This window comes from Cajanus cajan, chromosome 1 (genome assembly GCF_000230855.2).
Source record: "Cajanus cajan strain Asha chromosome 1, NIPB_CcT2T_4, whole genome shotgun sequence".
Taxonomy (NCBI): Eukaryota; Viridiplantae; Streptophyta; class Magnoliopsida; order Fabales; family Fabaceae; genus Cajanus; species Cajanus cajan.
The window spans coordinates 11,977,537-11,999,344 of record NC_138517.1 but is presented as its reverse complement, the minus strand read 5'-3'; the positions used below and the strand labels follow the sequence as shown (position 1 = coordinate 11,999,344).

The 21,808-nt window shown below is 32.9% G+C and overlaps 1 protein-coding gene across 1 annotated transcript; it reads right to left on the bottom strand.

The window, feature by feature from the left end:
• LOC109804032 (uncharacterized) lies at positions 1-7,368 on the bottom strand. Its single transcript, XM_083075107.1, has 8 exons — positions 6,673-7,368; positions 5,840-6,217; positions 5,178-5,254; positions 3,750-5,042; positions 3,311-3,391; positions 2,915-3,010; positions 2,593-2,685; positions 1-2,500 (listed from the first exon to the last, which is right to left on the bottom strand). Exons 1-8 carry the CDS (start codon positions 6,728-6,730, stop codon positions 2,450-2,452), a joined length of 2,127 nt encoding a protein of 708 aa, XP_082931233.1. The 5' UTR covers positions 6,731-7,368; the 3' UTR covers positions 1-2,449.
• Positions 7,369-21,808: the final 14,440 nt, after the last annotated feature.

Genomic DNA, 21,808 nt, shown 5'->3' with positions numbered 1-21,808 from the left:
TCAATAAAAATATTAGTAATTAGACTTTAACTTACCAAAACATAAATTATTGTTAAGTAATTTTTCCCTTCATCCACACATCTTGATTTCATCCACACATCTTGATTGAATGCGAGGCAAAATGGTGTAATTTTTGTTAAGTTCAACAATCTATTTATTGATACTTAGGTAAACATTGAAACACAAATAGGCTTAATATCACATACATCCATTAATTACTACATGACCACACATATTTCATGTCTCATTCTATCAATAAACTCAACACAACTCATATTATGCAGGAGGGACAAATTCTTCCTACATCACTCACACCTCTCAACATGAATCATTGCACCCAATAACTACATTTATAATTATTTGTTATAGATGACATTTGATAGCACTAACATAAAACTCCTACATGTAGGAATCATAAGTCAAATGACTAGTTGTTATGAGAAACACTTATATGCCATTTACATAACTAGCATGAAATCTTTTTACAATTAACCCATCTAATATAAATATTATTTTTAATATTTATACTTGTGAAATGTCATTCAACTCACAATAATCTTAGTATATTATTATCATCCTAATTAACAATAGTGCTTAAAATTAGTTTTCTATGATCAATAGAATCCCATACTCAAATCATACTTGATAAGTCTTACAATGAACCAACTATTATAATGATGTCATTATGTTATACAATAGACAACATAATAATTTTCCTGTCTTTATATAAATAATAAAATATTTATTTATCAAAATAATGATTAAAAAATGATTAAACAAAAATAATTGGACACTAGAACTAATTTCAATAAGATATCCTTTAATTTTTTTTTATAAAAAAAAAAACACACTTTTCACTATAAAATACAACCCTTCACACTTGAATCTTTTCGTTAAAGTACTCTGGTGAAAGAGCACAACTTTTTATTGCTACACCTTTTTCATAAATATTCACATATTTGCATATAAAAAAATACAACATTTCATTCGTTTTAAAAATCTTAAATTTCTAGAATGTGCTCGCTCAACTTGTAAGTCTGAATGAGCAGATTCTAAATAGAACTTAATTAAATATTAAATAATAAAGAATCAAATTTATTTAGATTTAAATACATTTTTTTTATACTTTTATGAATTTTACCTTTTAGTTTTGTAGTTAAAAATATTTCATTTCACTATATAGACAAAAATAAATAAATTTTATAAAATTTTAAGGACTAAAAGGAAACAAAATCAGTATGTATAAAAACTAAAATGAAATATTCTAAATTATAGCAACAACTAAATTATAGCAACAACTAAAAGATGAAATTCATGAAATTATAAGAATGGAAAGTATTTAAATCATTTATTTATTACTTTCAATTGTCAACACAAATTTTAAAAAACCAAGCCCTCTACAACAACAAAAACTAAAGCTTTTGGTAACATTTAAAAAATGTTATCTAATTCTATATATTGTTAATTTACTTTTAATAAATTTTAATAATGTGAAGTTTTAGTTAACTCAACAAAATAATTAGTTTTAATATAGATGTTGCTATCACTTATATATTATGACTCTTGGGTTCCTAGAAGTCCTTTTTAAGGTTTAAGATAGTTACTATCAAATTTATATCAAATAATAAAGATTATTTATCTTAAGTATTATTCTATAATTTTATATACTTTTTATGTGTCATTCATTTATTTGATGTAAAATTTTAAATTTAGACAATAATTAGATATTAAAAAAATACTTTTTATGTGACATTTTTTTATTCGACATGAGACTTTAATTTTGAAAACAATTAGAAAAAATAATATTGAAATAAAAATATTGTTCTATATATAGTAACATTTTTTTAAAAAAAAAATAGTAAAAAACTACGTAACTTAATTTATAATAACATTTTAATAAATAAAATTAGGTAAATTTTACAAAGAAGTTAATTGTAATAGTGCTTGTCACTTGAAATAAAAATAGGTGTTGGTTCCTAGTGTTGGATAACATTGTATTATTGATTATAAAAATAAATATTTTCAAAATCAAATAGATCATTGAACTGTCTTCAATTTGATATAATTTTTGTGAAGAACTAATGAGCTAGATATAAATGGTGATACATACAAAAAATATATATATAATTTATTGGCGCCCTAGTCCTTTATTAAACATTCAAACATATATATATAATTTAATTCAAAGTATTTGATATTTTTTTATTCATCCAAATTATAATGACGGTAACAAGCTTCGAACTTAAGACAAAGCATTTAGTTTATACAGTTATCTCTCATCTCACTCTCTATATATCTCCCCTTGCCCAGTCTTTGTATTTGTCTAAGGAGTAAAGTTCAGTTTCTCAAAACGCAGTAAATATCTAAGCAAATTAATGTTATGTATATATATGTAATATATATATATCTAATTTTATATGATCCTATGGAAGCACACTTCTCATTCCCTCTAGTTTGTCTCAGCAGCAAACAAGGTTTCAATGAAATCCATATCCCAATCCTGCATTATTCAGTAAAGTAAAAATTCCGCATTAGAATCATTTCCAAATTCCAGTTTCAATAACATGAACAATTTTTAGTATGTTGACTCACCTGATAAGTAGCTGAGTCACGTGCTGAGGAAACATCATCCACCATGAACCTATCCAAGGATTCTATGTCCAGAAATCCGCTATAGCCTCCCAGCTAGATATCAAAGAAGTTGGGTTATGTGGTTGAAAAATAAACTTAAATATTTCCTTTTATATATATAAAAAACCTTTGAACCATTCTTTACTGGATCATCAAGTTATATTCACCAAGTGAAAATTAATATTCTACATGCAAATTGTGCGGATTAAAATACAGAAGAGTTATTGTGCAAATTGATAAAAGCTTACTCGAACTACAGTGTTGAATATCCTGTGAGACATACCTGATTAGAATTCTTGTCAGAGCTTGTTGGGGACTCGTTTGACACATTTAATGTGCTTTCAGTTTGGTCGATAATCATATCACTACCACTGTTGGACTGTTGCAATATGAAGATTTTGAGTCAAATACATACCCATGGTTAGTGAGACGTAATAAACATGTGTCATTCTTATATGTTATCATATTATAAGAGTGCAAACACAATTAATTGTAAGAGGAGCCAAAATTACTAGATTGTGTAAAGTCCATTATTTTCTGTTTGATTCTTAATTTCTTCCTAATATGACATTGTTATGTTAACAAGTAATATATGTTCCAAGATACCCATCTAATGTAGATTAAAAAAAAAGCCGAAAAGTGCAAAAGAAAAGCCTGCATAACAAAACAACCAATGTACCTGTTCATGGGATTGCACAGCATGAGTTGAGTTAGAAAAGTCAGACTTTGGAAGTTCACTTGCATTAGGATTCTCTCCAGTCTGATTAAGACAACAAAAGAGTCATGACGAAAATCAAGCAAATATAATATTGAAATGATATTTGTATAATTATATTTACTGATGGATCATATATTTGAATGATCAATGATTAAAATTAAAAAAACATAATTTTTTAAAATAACCATTAGCTAATTTTTAATTTTGAACATTTATGAATAGTTATATGACAAAAGAATAATTTAATGTTTTTAATTTTAACAGTAAGAAGAATTTTCACTTGATATCCCCTCTCTATGTATATCAATATATAAAGTTTTATTTTGGCATAAATTCATTCCTCATCATAATTTTGGTAAATTTTCTTTGCATAAATAATTTTTTTCTAAAACTGGCTTACCTCAATAAGAATATCCATTTCATCTATCATCAAGAAAAGATCAGAAAGGTCGACTTCATCTGCTAGGTGGTTGAAATCACCCTCACCGATTGAAGTGACATTTCCTGCAACATTGACATTTTGTTGCTGTGACCTTTGTTGGTTCACAGAAACATTTTCTGCTCCTGTTCCATTATTAGTGATAAATGCTGGTGGAAGGTGATCACTTGACTTGACATAATCCATAGCAATAGAAGCAGAAGCAGAAGCAAACCCTCCTTGAGCCAAACCAGAATTTCCTTGCCCTAAAGGTGCCACAACATTCCTATTTGTATTTTGAGTTGTCCCTTTGATCAACCCAAAGCTATTGTTGTTTGCAATAGAATTCAGCGTACCAATAGTATTGTTATACCCTCCTTTTGTTCCATTTCCAACCACTTGTGATCCACCATTCTGTTGAATGCTGCTGCTGGTATCGTAAGTAGTACTATTCCAAGTCAGATTATTATTAGAGTTGTTTGCAATGGAATCCGTAGTACCAACAGCATTGTTATACTCTCCTTTCATTCCATTTCCAACCACTTGTGATCCACCATTCTGTTGAATGTTACCGTTGGTATTATAAGTAGTACTATTCCAAGTCAGATTATTATTATTAGAGTAGTTCAAAGATCCCATGTTCCAGTTTACTTGATCATAGCTAAACTTGTGATAATTTTCCAATGAAGTACCATAGTTTTGATTCATCAATTGCTGGTTACCATATTTCACACCTCCTCTAAGGCCATTTGCAGTGATCAAGCCGTGTCCCATTGTTCCATTTGATTGAAAGACAGCACCAACATTGTTGCAAGAGCTTTTTGAATAGTATGATGAGTTGGCATAGCTTCCCAACATCTTTTGTTGAATATTGTTGTAATTGGCCCCAGCATTATTGGTAGCAAAGCTTGATTGCATTCCAAGTCTGGCTTGATTCAAAGAATCACCATGCTGGTGTTGAACCCTCATGTTCAAGCCTTTATGCAATGAGTAGGGAAATTGATTAGATCTTCCAAATGTAGTAGTCACATAACTAGTACTTCTTGAAACATGATTGTAAGGTTTAAGAGCATTGGCTATTCCTCCGTACGCTGATTGATGTGCCAATCTTTTCATGTATTGCTGCACAGGAACACGTGCTTTCGCAGTTGCTGCTTGGAAGTCTCTGATCACTGATGGTGAAAGGCCAGAAGCAAACCTTGACTTTAGATCCCTGTTAGATAAGCCCTCGATTAAACCTTTGTCTGCTACTTTTCTCAGGAATATGCGATACTTCTGCAAGTGATTTATGTGCATACTTAAGGTTAGAACTTGCAAGAAGTGTGTTATCCAAGAAAAAATAATTGAATGCGCAATAGAGCTTTACTAAGATTCTACTATGCATGTCATATAATTGAGAAGCTACCAAACCTGTAAGTGACTGGCAACATTTTCTCTTGTCAAGTTTGGCACATTCATGACTTCAAGAATTCTCTTTGGCACTGCCCCTACATGAGTGAAAAGATAAGCCCATAATTAGAACCAATTATGTTTTGCTTCTATAAGACTAGTGATATTTTCACACTCCTTTTTCTACATACATAAACTATATACTTAAACTATTAGAATCGAACTGGTGTTAAAAGATTAGAATAGTATGCAGTCTTAAATTTAGATTCTATTGGAGTCATTCTAATTCTTATAGATAATAATAAACAAACTTTCATACCTAAATCTATCTTAATCTTCGTTTTAGAATAATTATATATATATATATATATATATATATATATATATATATATATATATATATACTCAATTCTCTCTCTCTCTCTTTTTTTTTTTTTTTTTTTTTTTTTTTTTTTTTTATCTTTGAAGTTTCTTTATGTAGCATCTTTTTTCTTCTTTTTCTTTTCTATTTCTATCTTACTCTTTGTTCCACCTACATACACCACCAAAATAGGGTGAACCTATATAAGAACTACTTTTTTTTTCTTTTTTTTATATCAATGTAAATTGAGTGTAAACTATAATATAGTGTGAGAAACTCATGGCATTATCAAGAAACCAAATATTTGCAGCAGATTACTTACTCTCCAATCCAATACGTTTTATGGCAAGCAGAAAGATGTTGTGAAGGTACGCTGTCCAAACAATCTTTGGTTTCTTCACAAGCCGATGCTTTCCTTCACTTTGGCCTTCCTTATTATTCTTTTGGCTACTCTTGTACTTCCTTTTCCTCTTATTCACAGTGGATGGTATTGCATAGTTAGCATCCTGAATAAAAACGCCACCACCTGGCAGTGAGGCCCCTTCATTATTTTCAATACTTATTTTCCTTTTCCTTGCAGCCACAGCATGCTGCCAAATGTCCTTGAAGTCATCTTGGCAAAAGGGTTTCAAAATAAAATGTGCTGCACCATTTGCTAAACTCTTGGCCACTGCACTCTTTCTCCTATCTGCTGACATCACTGCATGAAACAAAAGAGAATGTGTCACATATGCCCTAAGCTGTTTAAATAATACGCATAAGTGGTTTTGCACATATTTCTCCCCAAGAAACTAAAAGAAAATAGCTTTCAAAAACAGAAAGCATGTGAGTACATTCATGAGGACCAAACTAGTATATTTTACTTTCTTTCTAACGTAACCTCTTATTCTAAACATGTGTAAATTACTTGTGAATATGTTCTTTATGTATGTGTATATGACAAGGTCTTGTGCTTGAATCCATTCTTATAAACTAAATGTATCCTTCTAAACCCCCTAAGCTTTGATTTGTTATAATGGTTCACTTGGTTATGTTCTTTATTGGTAAACATATGTTGAAGTACATTGATGTTATATTTGAAAGAAAAGAAAAGAGAAAAACTCCTATATGCATGAAAGAAGAAACAGTGGTTTCATGTACAAGAATGCCACTCACTTATTACTGGTAACTGGAATTCATTTTCAATACGCTTTTGAAATTCAACCCCGTCCATTCCTGATATATGAAGTTCTGTAATGACGAGATCAAGAAAGCCTTGAAACTCTCGAAGAATATCCAAAGCGTTAAGAGCGCCTCTGGCAATGAGAACTGAAATTCAAAACCAAAGATCGAGTAAAGTATAAGCTCATTGAGTGAATTTACATAATTTACATTTTACATGAGATATGCGGTTCACAATCCATTACTGCTTTCAACCAAAATGTTTTCAAGTATATTTACATTTTACATGAGATATGCAGTTTCCAATCCATTAATTTAACCAAAGTTTCTAATTTGAGGGTTGTGGATGAAAAAAAAAATATAGTTGAGACAAAACTCTACTAAAGATTATTAGTTAAACTCTTCCATGGAAATAATTAGTTATAGATAAAATTAATAAATATTAATTAGTTATAGATGAAATTAATGAATATTTTATATCAACATTATGATTAAAAAAATATGATGGAAATAGGTGTGGGTATATGCATTAAGCACCCAAAAGATAATCCTAAAATGCATGATCTTTTAAGACTCTAATTATTCTATATATGACATATAATTAAATTTTATTATTATTTTTAAATTGGAAAACACAAATACTGTCAAGATTGATTAGGATTATGAATACTATACTAGAGATCCTAGACTACTTAATAACTTGTCTCATATCAACACAAAATTCATTGAAAAGATAAGTTACAATTATTAAAATAAATTAAATATTTTAATTTATTCTAAAAAATATTGCAAGTAGTAAAAATAAAAAATAAAAAATAAATTTATATACAATGTTAATATAAAACATTTTCACATATATATTAATAGGAATTTACTGTATCGTAACACAATATTAATGAATTGAATGTGATAAAAAAAAAATCAATTTTTATTACACATCTATTTTAAAAAAATTACAATGATATTCTCAATAAATTAAATTTCAAAAGTAATTCATATTTTACTAAAAACATTAAATTATATAAAAATATTATGTATTTTCTTCAAATACATGCATTGCTTCTAAAATATTATTCATAATAGTTTTAATTATTTTATTATTGGGCATAGTTTTTTAAAATTAAAATTTTATCTATTATTCTTCATAAATTTGTTAATTTTGATAAAAACCATCTTAAAAATTTTACCAAAAATAATTTTTAATTAATTAATAATATAAAATATTTTAACTAATCATGTATATCTTTTAAACTTACTAGTAGAAAAGAAAACACTTCGTGTTTTCATAATAACCTTTTTTTAATACACGTATGTTGATGAAATAGTGTATGGGTTATCCACAATTTCAAAAATAATTTTTTTTCTTCATAAAAAGACTATTGTGTCTTTTATTATACAGTTTATGTAATATTTATTATAAAAGGTTAAATTTGTAACAAACTATGTGTATACTAAAAAAAATCAACTTTATATATGTGTATAGATTATAATTTTAGAGAATGATTTGATAATTTTTAATATACTGAAATCAAAGTTTATATGATAAGAATGAGTTGACAGCTCATTTAACATGTCCACACTAATTAATTGGAAGGAGGGGAGGATTAAAATGTTTTCCATGCATAAGAGATGACAACCGGACGGAACGCGGGTAGGTTGTAATTAAAATCACTCGTCTTATCTTGTATGAGTATTTATTTAGGAGATATTTATGAATTTTTTTTATATATTTACGGATATTTATGAGTATTTATAATTATTTGTAAAATGTTAAATTTAAATAAAAAAAAATAAGAATTAAAATAAATAATTTTAAATATATATTTATATTAAAAAAATATAACATATCTGTACTAAAAAAATAATTATGAGATATATATTTATAATAAAATTAAATTAAATCAAATTACTTTATATATAACTACTAAGGTCCACCTAGTAATAAAGAATTAGAATAGTATTTGTAGCCTCTTAAGTTCGAATATGATATTATTATTATAATTTTAATAAATAAAATTATATTATATAATTAAAATTATTTTTAATATTTTTAAAATTTTCAAGTATCTTACTATCAATTTCTACTCCATTATTAGGAAGATACTCATTTAACTATTTATTTATAATAGTAAATTTTATCTGCAAATATATGTAGTTACATATATTTTATCATTCCTATTTATCACTAAGAGCATAAATCACAAGCCAAATTTAGAGAGAGATTAAAATAAATTAAGATAACAAGTTTATTTTTATGCATTATTATTTTAAAAAAATATATATAGTCAATTAATTAAAATTTATTGCATTATATTTTTTTATTTTTAAAATAAATTATAAAAATCAACAAATTTACAAGACATAACAATTTATTTTTATATATATACATAAAAATTAATTTGTTATCCGATTTTAATGTAAAAATAAATAAATTATGACCATCCCTATAACATATAATCACAATTTAAAATATAATTAATTGGTGAGTTCGGCATAAAAGTGAGTCTAATAAAGCACTCAACATTATTAAAACAAAGACATTTTTTTTTCTCTATCTTTATCTCAGCTTATTAAATTCATCATTAATTAATTTGTTTAAAATTAATAATTTATATTAATAAATTAAATTAACCAAACATTTTTCTATACACTATAAATCCATATTTACACGGTAACTTCATTTAATGCTACAAAACATCAATAGTGCTATGTAAGTAAGTAGGATTACTGTGTTTTGTCAAAAAGAAATAACAGGATTACTTTACTAGTGATATTAATGGAAGTAAGAATTAGTGTAAATTTGATTTAGATTTGGACTACAAAGATAAAGGATGGAGACATGAAAAAGATTTATATTTGGAGCATATAAAGGCAAAAAGGGCCTTGTATACGGTTAAAAAAGTGGGATAAAAAAACATTGGAAGACAATCTCAAAGGTCATGTGTCAAAAGAGCAACAAGAGAGTAAAAATCTTTAGGATAAGATTCAAGAAACTCTATCCAAATTGAGTTTTGTGTCAAAAAAAAAATTAATATATGCGATTTATTAATAAGTCATTGATTTGTGTAAAAATAAATTTAATTTTTTAAAATAAAATCTTTAATTTAAGTCATATACATGAAGAAAAAAAAAGTGATTGAAAATTCTACTTAAATGGTGGATCAGATTCCTTAATACTGATTATCTTAGAAGATTTTCTATAATATGCATTGGTATGCAAGTCATGGTCATTCAAGAAGTTCTACCCAAATAGTTTCAAAACATAGGATGACTAATTTCAACCTATTGGGGAAAATTTTGAGTTTTATCCGCAGCACACATTTGAAAAAGGGATCAAAATACATGAAATTCCAATACAAACAAAACATTGATGGCAAGAAATTATTACAAGTCCATAGTTTCATCCAATTTTACTTGATATGCAGCCGCTGTTTTTTAATTCACAAACTAAAAAAAAAAAACAAATTAACAACATCCATTTACGTTTCATGTAAAAATCAATTAAGATCATATTACTCTATATACTAATTTCATGAATTATATAGAATATTTGTTAATATACACAGAAACTCTTACCTTTATAATCGAATGAGTTGAGTATGTTAGTAATGATGGCCAAAGAAGTATCATCATCATCCACAACCAAAACACTGATATCAACTTTCTCAGAAGCCATTTTCTTTGTGCTTCCTTCCTTCTTTTATCTTAGACTAGAAACTCCAAAGAAATGAAACATGTGAAGAGACACTAGAAATAATCTAAGCATATATATAAAGAAAATAGGGAAGTGAGGGGCAATGGTGGTAAATGAATGGCTTACATGTGTCAATTTAACTTCTTTAAGTAGAGAAACAAGAGATTGAGGGGATCTTTTACCAATTTACCCATTTTATTGTCTTATTTGCACTTACCAATATCTTTACCTGCCAATTTATATTATGCTCTTTTTTTGAATAGTATACATATATATGACGCTCTTTTTCTTTCTTTTTTGACGAAGCATTTATACGATATTCAACTCAAGCTAATTAATGGAAAAAAATCTTCAGTCAAAAGATTATATTTCGTACTTTTTTTCTTCCATGTATAGTTTATTTTACAGCGAGTTCCTTGTTTGAAAGATTTGGCAATATTTTGTAATGCCTCTTTGAGCCAGCTATTTATTTTTTACTAAAATGTTTAAAGATTACAATTTTTTTTTGGTTAAAATTTCTCTTTGTCTAAAAGTCTTTGTATATTTGAGAAGAGCATTTTGTCACTTATAGTGATTCTATTCGTTAATTTTGAACAATATTATCTCTATTCAAAGATATGTGATTTATAAAAATAAAGAAAAAACACTTTGATTAAATGGTCTGTACAATGTTGTTTACCCTATCATTTAATTAAAAACTAATATTTATAAAAAAAATTTATTGAGTTTTACAATAATTTATGTCTAACAATTTTTTATTAATTGTTAATATAAAATATTTTACACCGAAGATATATAAATATTAAACTCAAAGTATTTTTGAGATTCAAATAATTTAAATTAAGTTGAGTAGACCCATTTTAATGATTTTTCAGTGTGTCTTTGACATGAGAATTTGATACCAAATTAAGACTAATTTGTTAAAGGTTTAAATAAAATGTAAGTTGTCAAAGGATCTAACCCATATTGTTTTGTGTTTAAAGGAATTAGTCATATACTAAAATAATGTGTAAAGAATTCAACAAAATTAAAATGAAAAGAAAAAGTACGAACTTTCGATTTTTATTTTGAGCTATTGGAGTCTTTAGTCGACTGTGATTATATTGAAATGGAAAACATGTATATTTTAGTTCACTATATTCTTTTTTCAGTTTTGAATGTGATAAATGATCATGTTACAAAGATTATCCAATATTTTTTAAGTTTTGAATTTTTACAATTCAATTTTTTTTTAATAACATGGGTTTAAATGAAATTGAGTTAAGATTGAGTTTTATAAATAAAAGGTTAAATTACATTTTTTTTATCCATCAATTTTATTAATACATAATTTTGTTTTTTTATTTTTAAATTAAAATAAATATATTTAATTTTTATTTAAAAAAAAAATTTAATTTGATCAATAATTTAACATTCGTCAACTATTAAATTTAGATGTCGATTCATTATATGGAAAATATTGTTTAAATTAAATAATTTTTAACTGATTATATTAATAAATAATATAATTAAAAAAATAAAAATAAAATGATTTTAGTAAATAATATTGTTTTATTTTATTTTAATAATGTTATTAAATAAATTCATTTGAATAAAATTATTAATAAACTTGATTATTTATTAGTATTTTATCATACATGTTAAATTTTTATTATATATAACTAAAATTTATAACAAATTATATATACAAATAAATATTATATTTAAATATATATAATTTGTATTTAAATTTTATAAAAATAAATATTTTAAACTTATAAATTATATATTATATTTATGATAAATAATTTATATTGTAGAACAAGATTACTTTATTCATTGATAATTTATGTTAAAATTATTATATTAAATTTATAAATAATTATGATAAATAAAAATAAATTAAAAGAAATCTAAAAATCTTCTCAAAGAAAAACTCATAAAAAATGTTAGTATAAAAGAAAACATTCAATTTAATATATAGGAGTTGATTTTATTTTATTTTAATATTATTATTAAATAAATATGTTTTAATATAATTATTCAATAAATGTATCTTAATAACATTATTAAATAAATATATTTTAATAACATTATTAAATAAATATATTTTAATAACATTATTAAATAAATATATTTTGATAAATTTATTAAATAATTATTTTTAATAACATTAAAAAATTTATTTTAATAACTTAATGAAATAACATTATTTATTTTAGGTACAGTTGTACTTTTTACCACTCATCTTTCACGGCTTTGTGAAATTTTTTACTCAACTTTCAAATTAAATTATACATTTTGATGCATAACTTTTAAAATTTTACATATTTTATCATATTAGTTGACTACTTATATAACATCAACTATTGATGTGAAATCTTGACCATTAACATGATATACATATGTTTACAATGAATAAAGTGACACATCGTCAATAAACATATAAAATTAATCATATCATATTATAATGTGTCACATCAATAATCAATTAATAACGGTAAATGTATCATAATAATTCATTGGTTTAATGTATAATTTCAAAAGTTGTGTAACAAAATTTGCCAAAAAATAAAAAATTTAGTTACAAAAAATACAATTAAATCTTTATTTTATTATCTTTTAAAAATGTTATTAAATCAATTATTTATTTAAATTTATTTTAATAACTTTATTAAGTATATTTATTTTAATAATTTTATTAAGTAACATTATTCATCAAAATAAATAAATTTATTTATTTATTTATATATAAATTATAATGATAATATACTATCACGTAGGGAATACTACCCCCACCAATGGAGAAACTATTAAATAATTATAAGAAAAATTATTGAAGCTTGAAGCAGGGAACCTTAAACGATTTCAAATACATATTTGCTTTTTTTTCTAAAACCAGGATAATGTATTTAATGATAAAGTATAATTAATACATATAATGTTTTTCGTATAAAATATTTTTGAGAAAAATGTATATGTAATGGCATTGTAAAAAACTTCATAAAGTTATCTAATCACAATTTTTCATTAACGGTAAGTTTGTTAATTTTAAAATAATTATCTTAAAATTAAGTTAATTTCATAATTATTTATCATTAGTAAACGCTATATAAAAAAATTACTAAACTAAATTAGGTTAACAATTACTAAACTAAATGCACGGTAAAATATAATCTTCATTATCTTCTTAATAAAATAAAGAAGGTATCGTCTTTTCAGGAAAAAAAATCAATTATTGTAATAGTCCAAACATCTCAAAATGAGAAGGATCTAGAGATTTGTATAGGTGTGAGACCGTGCAATTAAAGATGACTTAAAGGAATTAATTTGTATTATGTATATCGACAAAAAAATAATTTGGTAGTTAATCACTTAAGAAGTCTACAATTAAGTGTGTTTGGCTTGGAACAATTAATGGATGGATGACCTTTTGAGAAATTTCTTAGAAAGTATGCGAGTGATGATAAAGCACATTGAAAAGTTTTGTATTGGTTCATGGAGTCAATCGTTGATTCTAAATGTGAACAGACATATTCAAAAGGACTACTCACGGGAGGTTCTAATTGATGAAAGGTTTTGACCAATGAAAGGTTCTTTCAAGTGGAACTGTGTGAAGTATTGAAGAGTGAAGTCATCAAGACATCAAATATGATGAGTGTTACAAATGGTATCATAAGGGATCCTCTGTGAGACCCGTGACTGATATCTCATTTCTTCCTCTCAACTCTCAACTCATTCTCACTCTCTTACACTCTTCTTCCCCATCAATTTCTGATTCCTTGTGGTGACCTTGGTTTGAAGGTGTTGATTCTTAGAGTTTGGAGTTGCTGAGGTGTGGGCGTTCTCTTTTCTTCCTCGTTCAAGCTCTTCTTCATCTTCTTCTCGTTCTTCTCTTCCCGGAGCTCGGATTCTTCATACCGAGGTAAGGGAAGCTAGGATTTTCTTGCCGGTTGTTTGTTTTAGTGAGCTAGAAACTCACATGATGACTGATTGTTGCGGATTTATGGCTGAGATTGATGACAATGGAGTTTTGGGGTTTTTCGGGGTTGCGGGTGAAAATTTGGGATTTTTCTTTGTTTGTTGTTGCATGTTGAAAAAGCTGGGACTTTTGGGGTTATTGATGAAAATGTGATGTTTTGGGCCGATTGCATGTGGATTTTCTGGTTGGTTATGCAGGCTTTTGAAGAAATTTTTGAACTTGGGGAGTTGCTGATGAGTAGCACGCCGGGCACAGTTCTTGGCACCGGGCGCGTGACCATTAGAGGGCTCCATTGGTCGAGCCCACCAGGCTCAGGGTTGTGCGCGCCGGGCGAGCTTGAGAATGGATGCCCCTGGATGGCTCACGTCGGGCGTGGTTGGACCATGCTGGGCGCGCTATCAGTTAGTGATCTACTATTTGATGATTCTGGTGTGGCGCCGGGCGTGACCACGTCTTACCAGGCGTGGAGACTCCCTGGGAGTCTCTGCCAGAGGTGGCGCCAGACGCAATTGATATTGCGTCGGGCGTGAGACCTTTGGGAAGTCTCTGCTTACCTTGCGCCGAGCGCGGGTTTGCACGTCGGGCGTGTGAGACCTTCTGAGGTCTCTGCCTCCTAGCACGCCGGGCGCAATGGGAATTGCACCGGGCGCGCTGAGCCTTGATGCTCTCTGGTTGTGCCACACCGGGCGTGACCATGAGCGCGTCGGGCGCATAGATGATATTTGATGTTTAGCTGATATGTGTTGAATTATGCTGAAATTTGCTGATAGATGTTGTGATATGCTGAGCTGAGCTGTAAATGTTAAATATTGCTGTGCTGACTAGTTGATAATGCTGAATTATGATGTTGAGCTGTAATTGATGTATATTGTTGTGATGTAAGTTGTCTAGCTGTGCTATGTTGTGCTGTGAGTTGTGTTAGTTGGGCTGTAAGTTGTTTAGCTGTGTTGTGTTGTGATGTGAGCTGTTATTGCTATTAAGCTGTGCTTTGCCGAATTTTGTTTGTGCTGATTTATGCTGTTAATGTCGTATGATGAAAAGTTGAGCTGTGTTGTATGCTATTATTGCTGCTATGCAGTGCTGTTATTGTCGCTATGCTGTGCTGTTATTGTCGCTATGCGGTGCTGTTATTGCCTCTATGCGGTGTTGTTATTGCCGTTATGCGGTGCTGTTATTGCCATTATACGGTGCTGTTATTGTCGCTATGCGGTGCTGTTATTGCTGCTATGCAGTGTTGTTATTGCCGCTATGCAGTGCTGTTATTGCCGTTATGCGGTGCTGTTATTGCCGCTATGCGATGCTGTTATTGCCTCTATGCGGTGCTGTTATTGCCGCTATGCGGTGCTGTTATTGCCATTATACGGTGCTGTTATTGCTGCTATGCGGTGCTATTATTGCTGCTATGCAGTGCTGTTATTGCCGCTATGCAGTGCTGTTATTGATGAATGTTGTGATATATTATGGGTTGATGTTGTTAAGCTGGTTGATGTACTGATAGTTGTAGCTATTTACCATTCATATATTTATATATGTATGTTGGTTCTTTTCACTATCTTACCCTTTGTTGTTTCTATGTGGTTTGGACTACGATGATCATACTATTTATGGGAGCAGAGCAGGGTTAGGTTGGTATGCTGAGGAGGGTCTGCAGCTGGCAAATGGCGTTTGATTATTTTGTTGTATTTAGCTGCTTTGTATAGCATTGTTGGATGTATTTTGTAACGACCCGACAGGTCCTACACAACGTACTGAACACCGGAAACACTAGGCAGAAAGAGCAAGTATATAATTATAGGGTCTAGAATATAAAAATATACAAAGCCTCAATCCGACTAGAGTTAGAGTGTATCAAAAACATCCAACCAAAACGAAATACATCGTCAATCGCTACATCTAGTAGCTACTACAACAAGACATCAAAAAAAACAGGGCCAGCTCCGCCTACCAGCTGCCGACTCACCACGAACCAAAACACCTATTCCTGTTCTGCTCCCGTACATAATACGATCATAGCAGTCCAAACACAAGGAAATAGAAAAGGGTAAGCTAGTATAGAAAGAAACAACGTACAACAAAATTCAAGTAATTAGAACAACTTCAACCGCCAACACAACAACATTCTACTACCCATCAATTTATACAACCAACCAGCAATTAGATATTAATGCGTCGTCACGCATATCACCTCGGAGATCTCCTACAACAACTCAGCCGTTTTGGCCTACAACAACTCAGCCATTTAGGCCTACATCAACTCAGCTATTAAGGCCTACAACAACTCAGCCATTAAGGCCTACAACAACTCAGCCCTTTAGGCCTACAACAACTCAGTCAATAACAACACTACACAACTATACAACTCAACACATCAACTTGCAACACTACACAACTACACCATTCAACATCAACTTGCAACACAACACAACCTTGCTACTCAACATAAATCAACCAACATTTATCTAATAGTTATCATCGATAGTTATCCACTGCAACTCTACTCAGTATAGAACAACATAATTCAATACATCAAAGGAAATGTCTCATCTCCGCGCCCGGCGCCCTCGTAGTTGCGCCCAGCGCAGTACAACCAGAGAGCCCCAAGGCCAGCGTGCCCAGCGCAAGCATGCTCGCGCTCAGCGGGACTCAGCCAGAGAGCACAAGGCTCTCCCGCGCTTGGCGCAATATCCATTGCGCCCAGCACAGGCCAGGTAGAGACTTCAAGGAGTCTCCCGCGCCCAGCGTACCTAACCCAGCGCTTGGCGCGGGGTAGGCAGAGACCATCCCTTGGTCTCGCGCCCAGCACAATTCAGAATTGCGCCCAGCGCCCACGAGGCAGAGACTCCTAAGGAGTCTCACGCCCAGTGCGACAAGGGCCGCGCTCAACGCAGCCTCTAGAGCCCAACAACAAGTTACAATGGGTATCGCGCTTAGCGCAGCCAAGTCGCGCCCAGCGAGGGCCAACCAGAGACCACATTCTCAAGCGCGCCCAGCGCACTCATCAAGGCGCTCAGCGAGCTTGGCTAAATGAGGTCCCCTGGCGGTCACGCGCTCAGCGCGATGAACAGTGCTCAGCGCGAAGCTCATCTGCAACCCTACCAAGTTTGAAAATTTCCCCAAACACCTGCAAAAGTCACTTTCAAGAACATGCAATCTAGCCAAAGTATCACATTTCCATCTAAGAGTTCAAAAACGCCCTCTTTTCATACATGCATCCACAAAATCATAGAAATAAAAAATTTCCCCAAAAATCCCCAAAGTCCCCAAAACTCCAATGCCACACCCAACAGCCAGAAATTTGAAAATCAACACCAACTACCTGAGTTCTCAGACTCATTTCAACCAAACCACAACCCGAAAACTAACTTACCTTACCTCGGGTGAAGATTTTCGAGCTTCCGAGAAGGAGGAATGACTCAACGGAGGAGAAGAAACGGACGGAGAAAAGAGAGACTTCAGCTAGCTTCCAAATCACCACTACACAACACCTTGAGAGAGCAAGGAATAGAAGAACAATCAGAAGAAAGGAGAGAGTTTGAGAGAATGCAAGTGAGGGAGAAAAAGGTTCAGCGGGAAGGGGAAAAGAAGTGGGTCTTACATATTTTGTACACTCTGACTCTAGCCAGATTTGGACCTTTTATATATATATATTCTAGACACTATATGTATATACTTGCTCTTTTCTGTGTGGTGTTTCTGGTGTACTGTGCTGTGTGTAGAGACCAGTCGGGTCGTTACACTTTAGTAGTATTAGAGCAGGTTGAGTCTAGTGGACACTCTTTGGGGGTGGTTCCTTTAGGCCTTTGTTGTGCTAAACTCTGTGCTTTGCTGATTTCCTTATTGTTTGTTGTGCTGTTGATTGTTGTTTGGTTTAGTTATTGTATACTAAAGATGTTGGTACTTTTGTAGATAATGACTAGAACCAATGAGCAGATAGTTCGTGCCATGGAGATGATGGCTATGGCTATGCAGCAGCAAAATGCTTATTTTGCTAAGGTAGAGGCTGATAGAGCTGCAGCTGGTGCAACAAGGCCCATGGGTTCACAGGAGAGCCGGGATCTTGCTGAGTTCCATAAATGCCATCCTCCATAGTTCAAGGGAGATGCAGACCCAGAGGTAGCTGACCACTGGATCTGTGAGCTGTAGAAAATCTTCACTATGTTGGGATGTTCTCAGGAGAGGAGGCTGTCATATGTTATCTACATGCTGGTAGGAGAGGCTGAGCATTTGGTGGAGGGGTACTCACCATATGCTTACTGCTAGAAGAGTTGTTGTTGACTGGGAGTGCTTTAGGAGGGTGTTTCTTGAGAAGTACTTCCCGGAGAGCGTGAGGCACGCCAAGGAGGCTGAGTTCATGTGGTTACACCAAGGTGGGCTGTCTGTATCGGAGTATGTGATGAGATTCGAACACCTGGCTCATTTCTATTCGCAAGCTATATCTGAGGCCTGGAAATGCAGAAAGTTTGCTGAGGGTCTGAAACAAGAGCTGAAGAGGGTGGTGGTGCCAATGGCCATCACTGAGTTTCCGGCCGTAGTGGAGAAGGCAAAAGTTGTGGAGCGGTTGGAAGGTGGCAACCGTGTGACTAGGACTGCTGAGGGACCAGCTAGGTCCAAGAGAGGAGGAAATCAGAGGAAGCCATATGATAGGCCTCAACCACAGTAAGGGGGTCCTATCATTAGGCAACCTGCTGATGCTGCCAGAGGAGGGAGATAGGGTGGAGGTGCCACTCTTAGATGTTACAGGTGTGTTGGACCCCATTTTTTCAGGGATTGTCCATACACTAAGAGTCGGTGTTTCAAGTGCCATTAGATGGGTCATGAGTTGACCAACTGTCCTGCCAAAAACAGACCGGAGAGAGATGCTCAGAGGGGTGGTTCCCAGAGAGGCGATGCTTAGAGAGGTGACAAACCTACTACAGCTGGTAGAGTATTCACTTTGACTGGGGCTGAAGCTTCTACTTCCTCAGATCTTGTGAAGGGGAAGGGTAGAGCTGCTGGTAAGGATGTGATGATTCTTTTCGACTTTGGTGCTTCTCATTCATTTATATCTTATGCTTGCACTGCTATGCTGGGTGTGCCTGTGTGTGATTTGGGGTTGATACTGCTAGTGTCGACGCCCGCTTCTGCTTCGATAGTTGCTTTTAAGCTGTGTGATGGTTGTCCTATTATTGTGAATGAGAAGAAGTACAAGGTGAACTTGATCTGTTTACCTTTGGTTGACACTGACATAATCTTATGGATGGATTGGTTGTCTGCCAATCACATCCTTATAGATTGTGCCAATAGGCGGTTAATCTTTCCTTAGGTGGAGGATGAGCTGTTGATTTCAGCTGTTCAAGCTGAATCATTGTTGAGAGATGGAGCAGAGTTTTGTCTTCTGCTTGCTGCCATGAGTGTGGAGACCGAAAGGGTCATTGCTGAGATTGATGTGGTGAAGGATTTTACTGAGGTGTTTCCTGATGATGTGCCTGGGTTGCCTCCTATTAGGGAGATGGAGTTTAGCATTGACTTGGTTCCAGGTGCGGGGCCAGTGTCGGTGGCTCCCTATAGGATGGCCCCTGCTGAGTTGGTTGAGCTGAAAGGTTAGTTGGAGGACCTGTTGGAAAAGTAGTTGGTGCGATCGAGTGTATCGCCATGGGGTGCCCCGTGTTGTTAGTGAAGAAGAAAGATGGAGGTAGTCGACTTTGTGTGGATTACCGGAAGTTGAACAAGTTGACCATTAAGAACAAATATCCACTTCCCCGGATAGATGACTTAATGGATCAACTGAGGGGAGCATCTTTATTTTCCAAGATTGACTTGAGGTCAAGTTATCACCAGATTAGGGTGAAGGAGGGTGACATACCGAAGACTGCTTTCAGGACTAGGTATGGTCACTATGAGTTTGTTGTGATGCCGTTTGGTGTGACCAACGCCCCTACAATGTTCATGGATTACATGAACAGGATCTTCCGGCCCTTCTTGGATAAATTTGTGGTGGTGTTTATTGACGACATCTTGATTTATTCAAGGACCCCGGAGGAGCATGGAGAGCACTTGCGGTTGGTGCTGGAGATTTTGAAGGCGAAGCAGCTGTACGCTAAGCTTTCAAAATGTGAGTTTTGGTTGGATGAAGTGAAGTTCTTGGGACATGTGATCTCAGCTGAGGGGATTGCTGTTGATCCAGCTAAAGTGGAGTTGGTGTTGCAGTGGGAGCATCCAAGAACTGTCACTAACATTCAGAGTTTTGTGGGTCTAGTGGGTTACTATCAAAGGTTCATTGAGGGATTCTCTAAGATAGTAGCACCTCTAACCCAGCTGATAAGGAAGGAGCAGCCGTTCATTTGGACAGATGCTTGTGAGCAGAGTTTTGATGAGCTGAAGAGGAGGTTGACTACTTCTCTTGTGCTGGTGTTGCCCGACTCTGGTGAATCTTTTGACGTGTATTGTGATGCTTCTCACCAGGGTTTAGGGTGTGTGCTGATGCAGAACAGGAAAGTGGTGGCATATGCTTCAAGGCAACTGAAGAATCATGAGAAGAATTATCCCACTCATGACTTGGAGTTGGCAGCTGTTGTTTTTGCCTTGAAGATATGGAGGCATTACTTGTATGGTGCTCGGTTCAGCGTCTTCAGTGATCACAAGATTCTGAAGTACCTGTTTGATCAGAAGGAGCTGAACATAAGACAGAGGTGGTTGATGTATCATCCTGGGAAGGCCAATGTTGTGGCGGATGCGCTGAGTAGGAAATCCATCCACATGTCTAGTATGATGGTGAAAGAGTTGGAGCTGGTGGAGAAGTTCAGAGATTTGAATCTCTGTGTGGAGTTAGCTCAAGATCATATTAGTTGTGGGATGATTACCATAACTAGTGAGTTCTTGAGGCAGGTTGGACTTAAGCAGTTGCAAGATGTTGAGCTGGTGAAGCTTCTTGGTTTGCTGGGAACTGAGAAGGCTATTGGTTTTGAGCTGGGAAGAGATGGAATCTTGAGGTTCAAGGGCAGAATTTGCCTACCTCATGATGCTGAGCTGAAGAGAGTTGTGTTGGAGGAAGGCCACAAGAGCAGACATAGCATACATCCTAGAATGACTAAGATGTACCAAGACCTCAAGAAGACTTTCTGGTGGTCTGGTATGAAGAGGGACATAGTTGAATATGTGGCGGCCTGTCTGACCTTTCAGAAGGCGAAGATGGAGCATCAGAAGCTGAGTGGGTTGATGCAGCAGATGGAGATTACGGAATGGAAGTGGGATAGTATCACTATGGACTTCATCGTCAGGTTGCCTAGGTCGGCTAGGAATAGTGATGCTATCTGGGTGATAGTTGATCGGTTGACCAAGTGTGCACATTTCTTGCCTGTCAACATCAAGTGGTCCTTGGAGAAGTTGACGCAGTTGTATGTGAGGGAAATAGTACGGTTGCACGGGGTGCCTTCCAGTATTATTTCAGACAAAGATCCGAGGTTCACTTCTAGATTTTGGCAGAGTCTACACCAAGC

What these genes read in the sequence shown, in the direction of transcription:
- LOC109804032 (XM_083075107.1), bottom strand. Translation starts at nt 6,730, where the DNA reads ATGGACGGGGTTGAATTTCAAAAGCGTATTGAAAATGAATTCCAGTTA. An exon ending in AAAACGTATTGGATTGGAGA is followed by an intron (nt 5,255 to 5,839) that starts GTAAGTAATCTG and finishes TCACTCATGTAG; the next exon opens with GGGCAGTGCCAAAGAGAATT. An exon ending in ATGTTGCCAGTCACTTACAG is followed by an intron (nt 5,043 to 5,177) that starts GTTTGGTAGCTT and finishes AATCACTTGCAG; the next exon opens with AAGTATCGCATATTCCTGAG.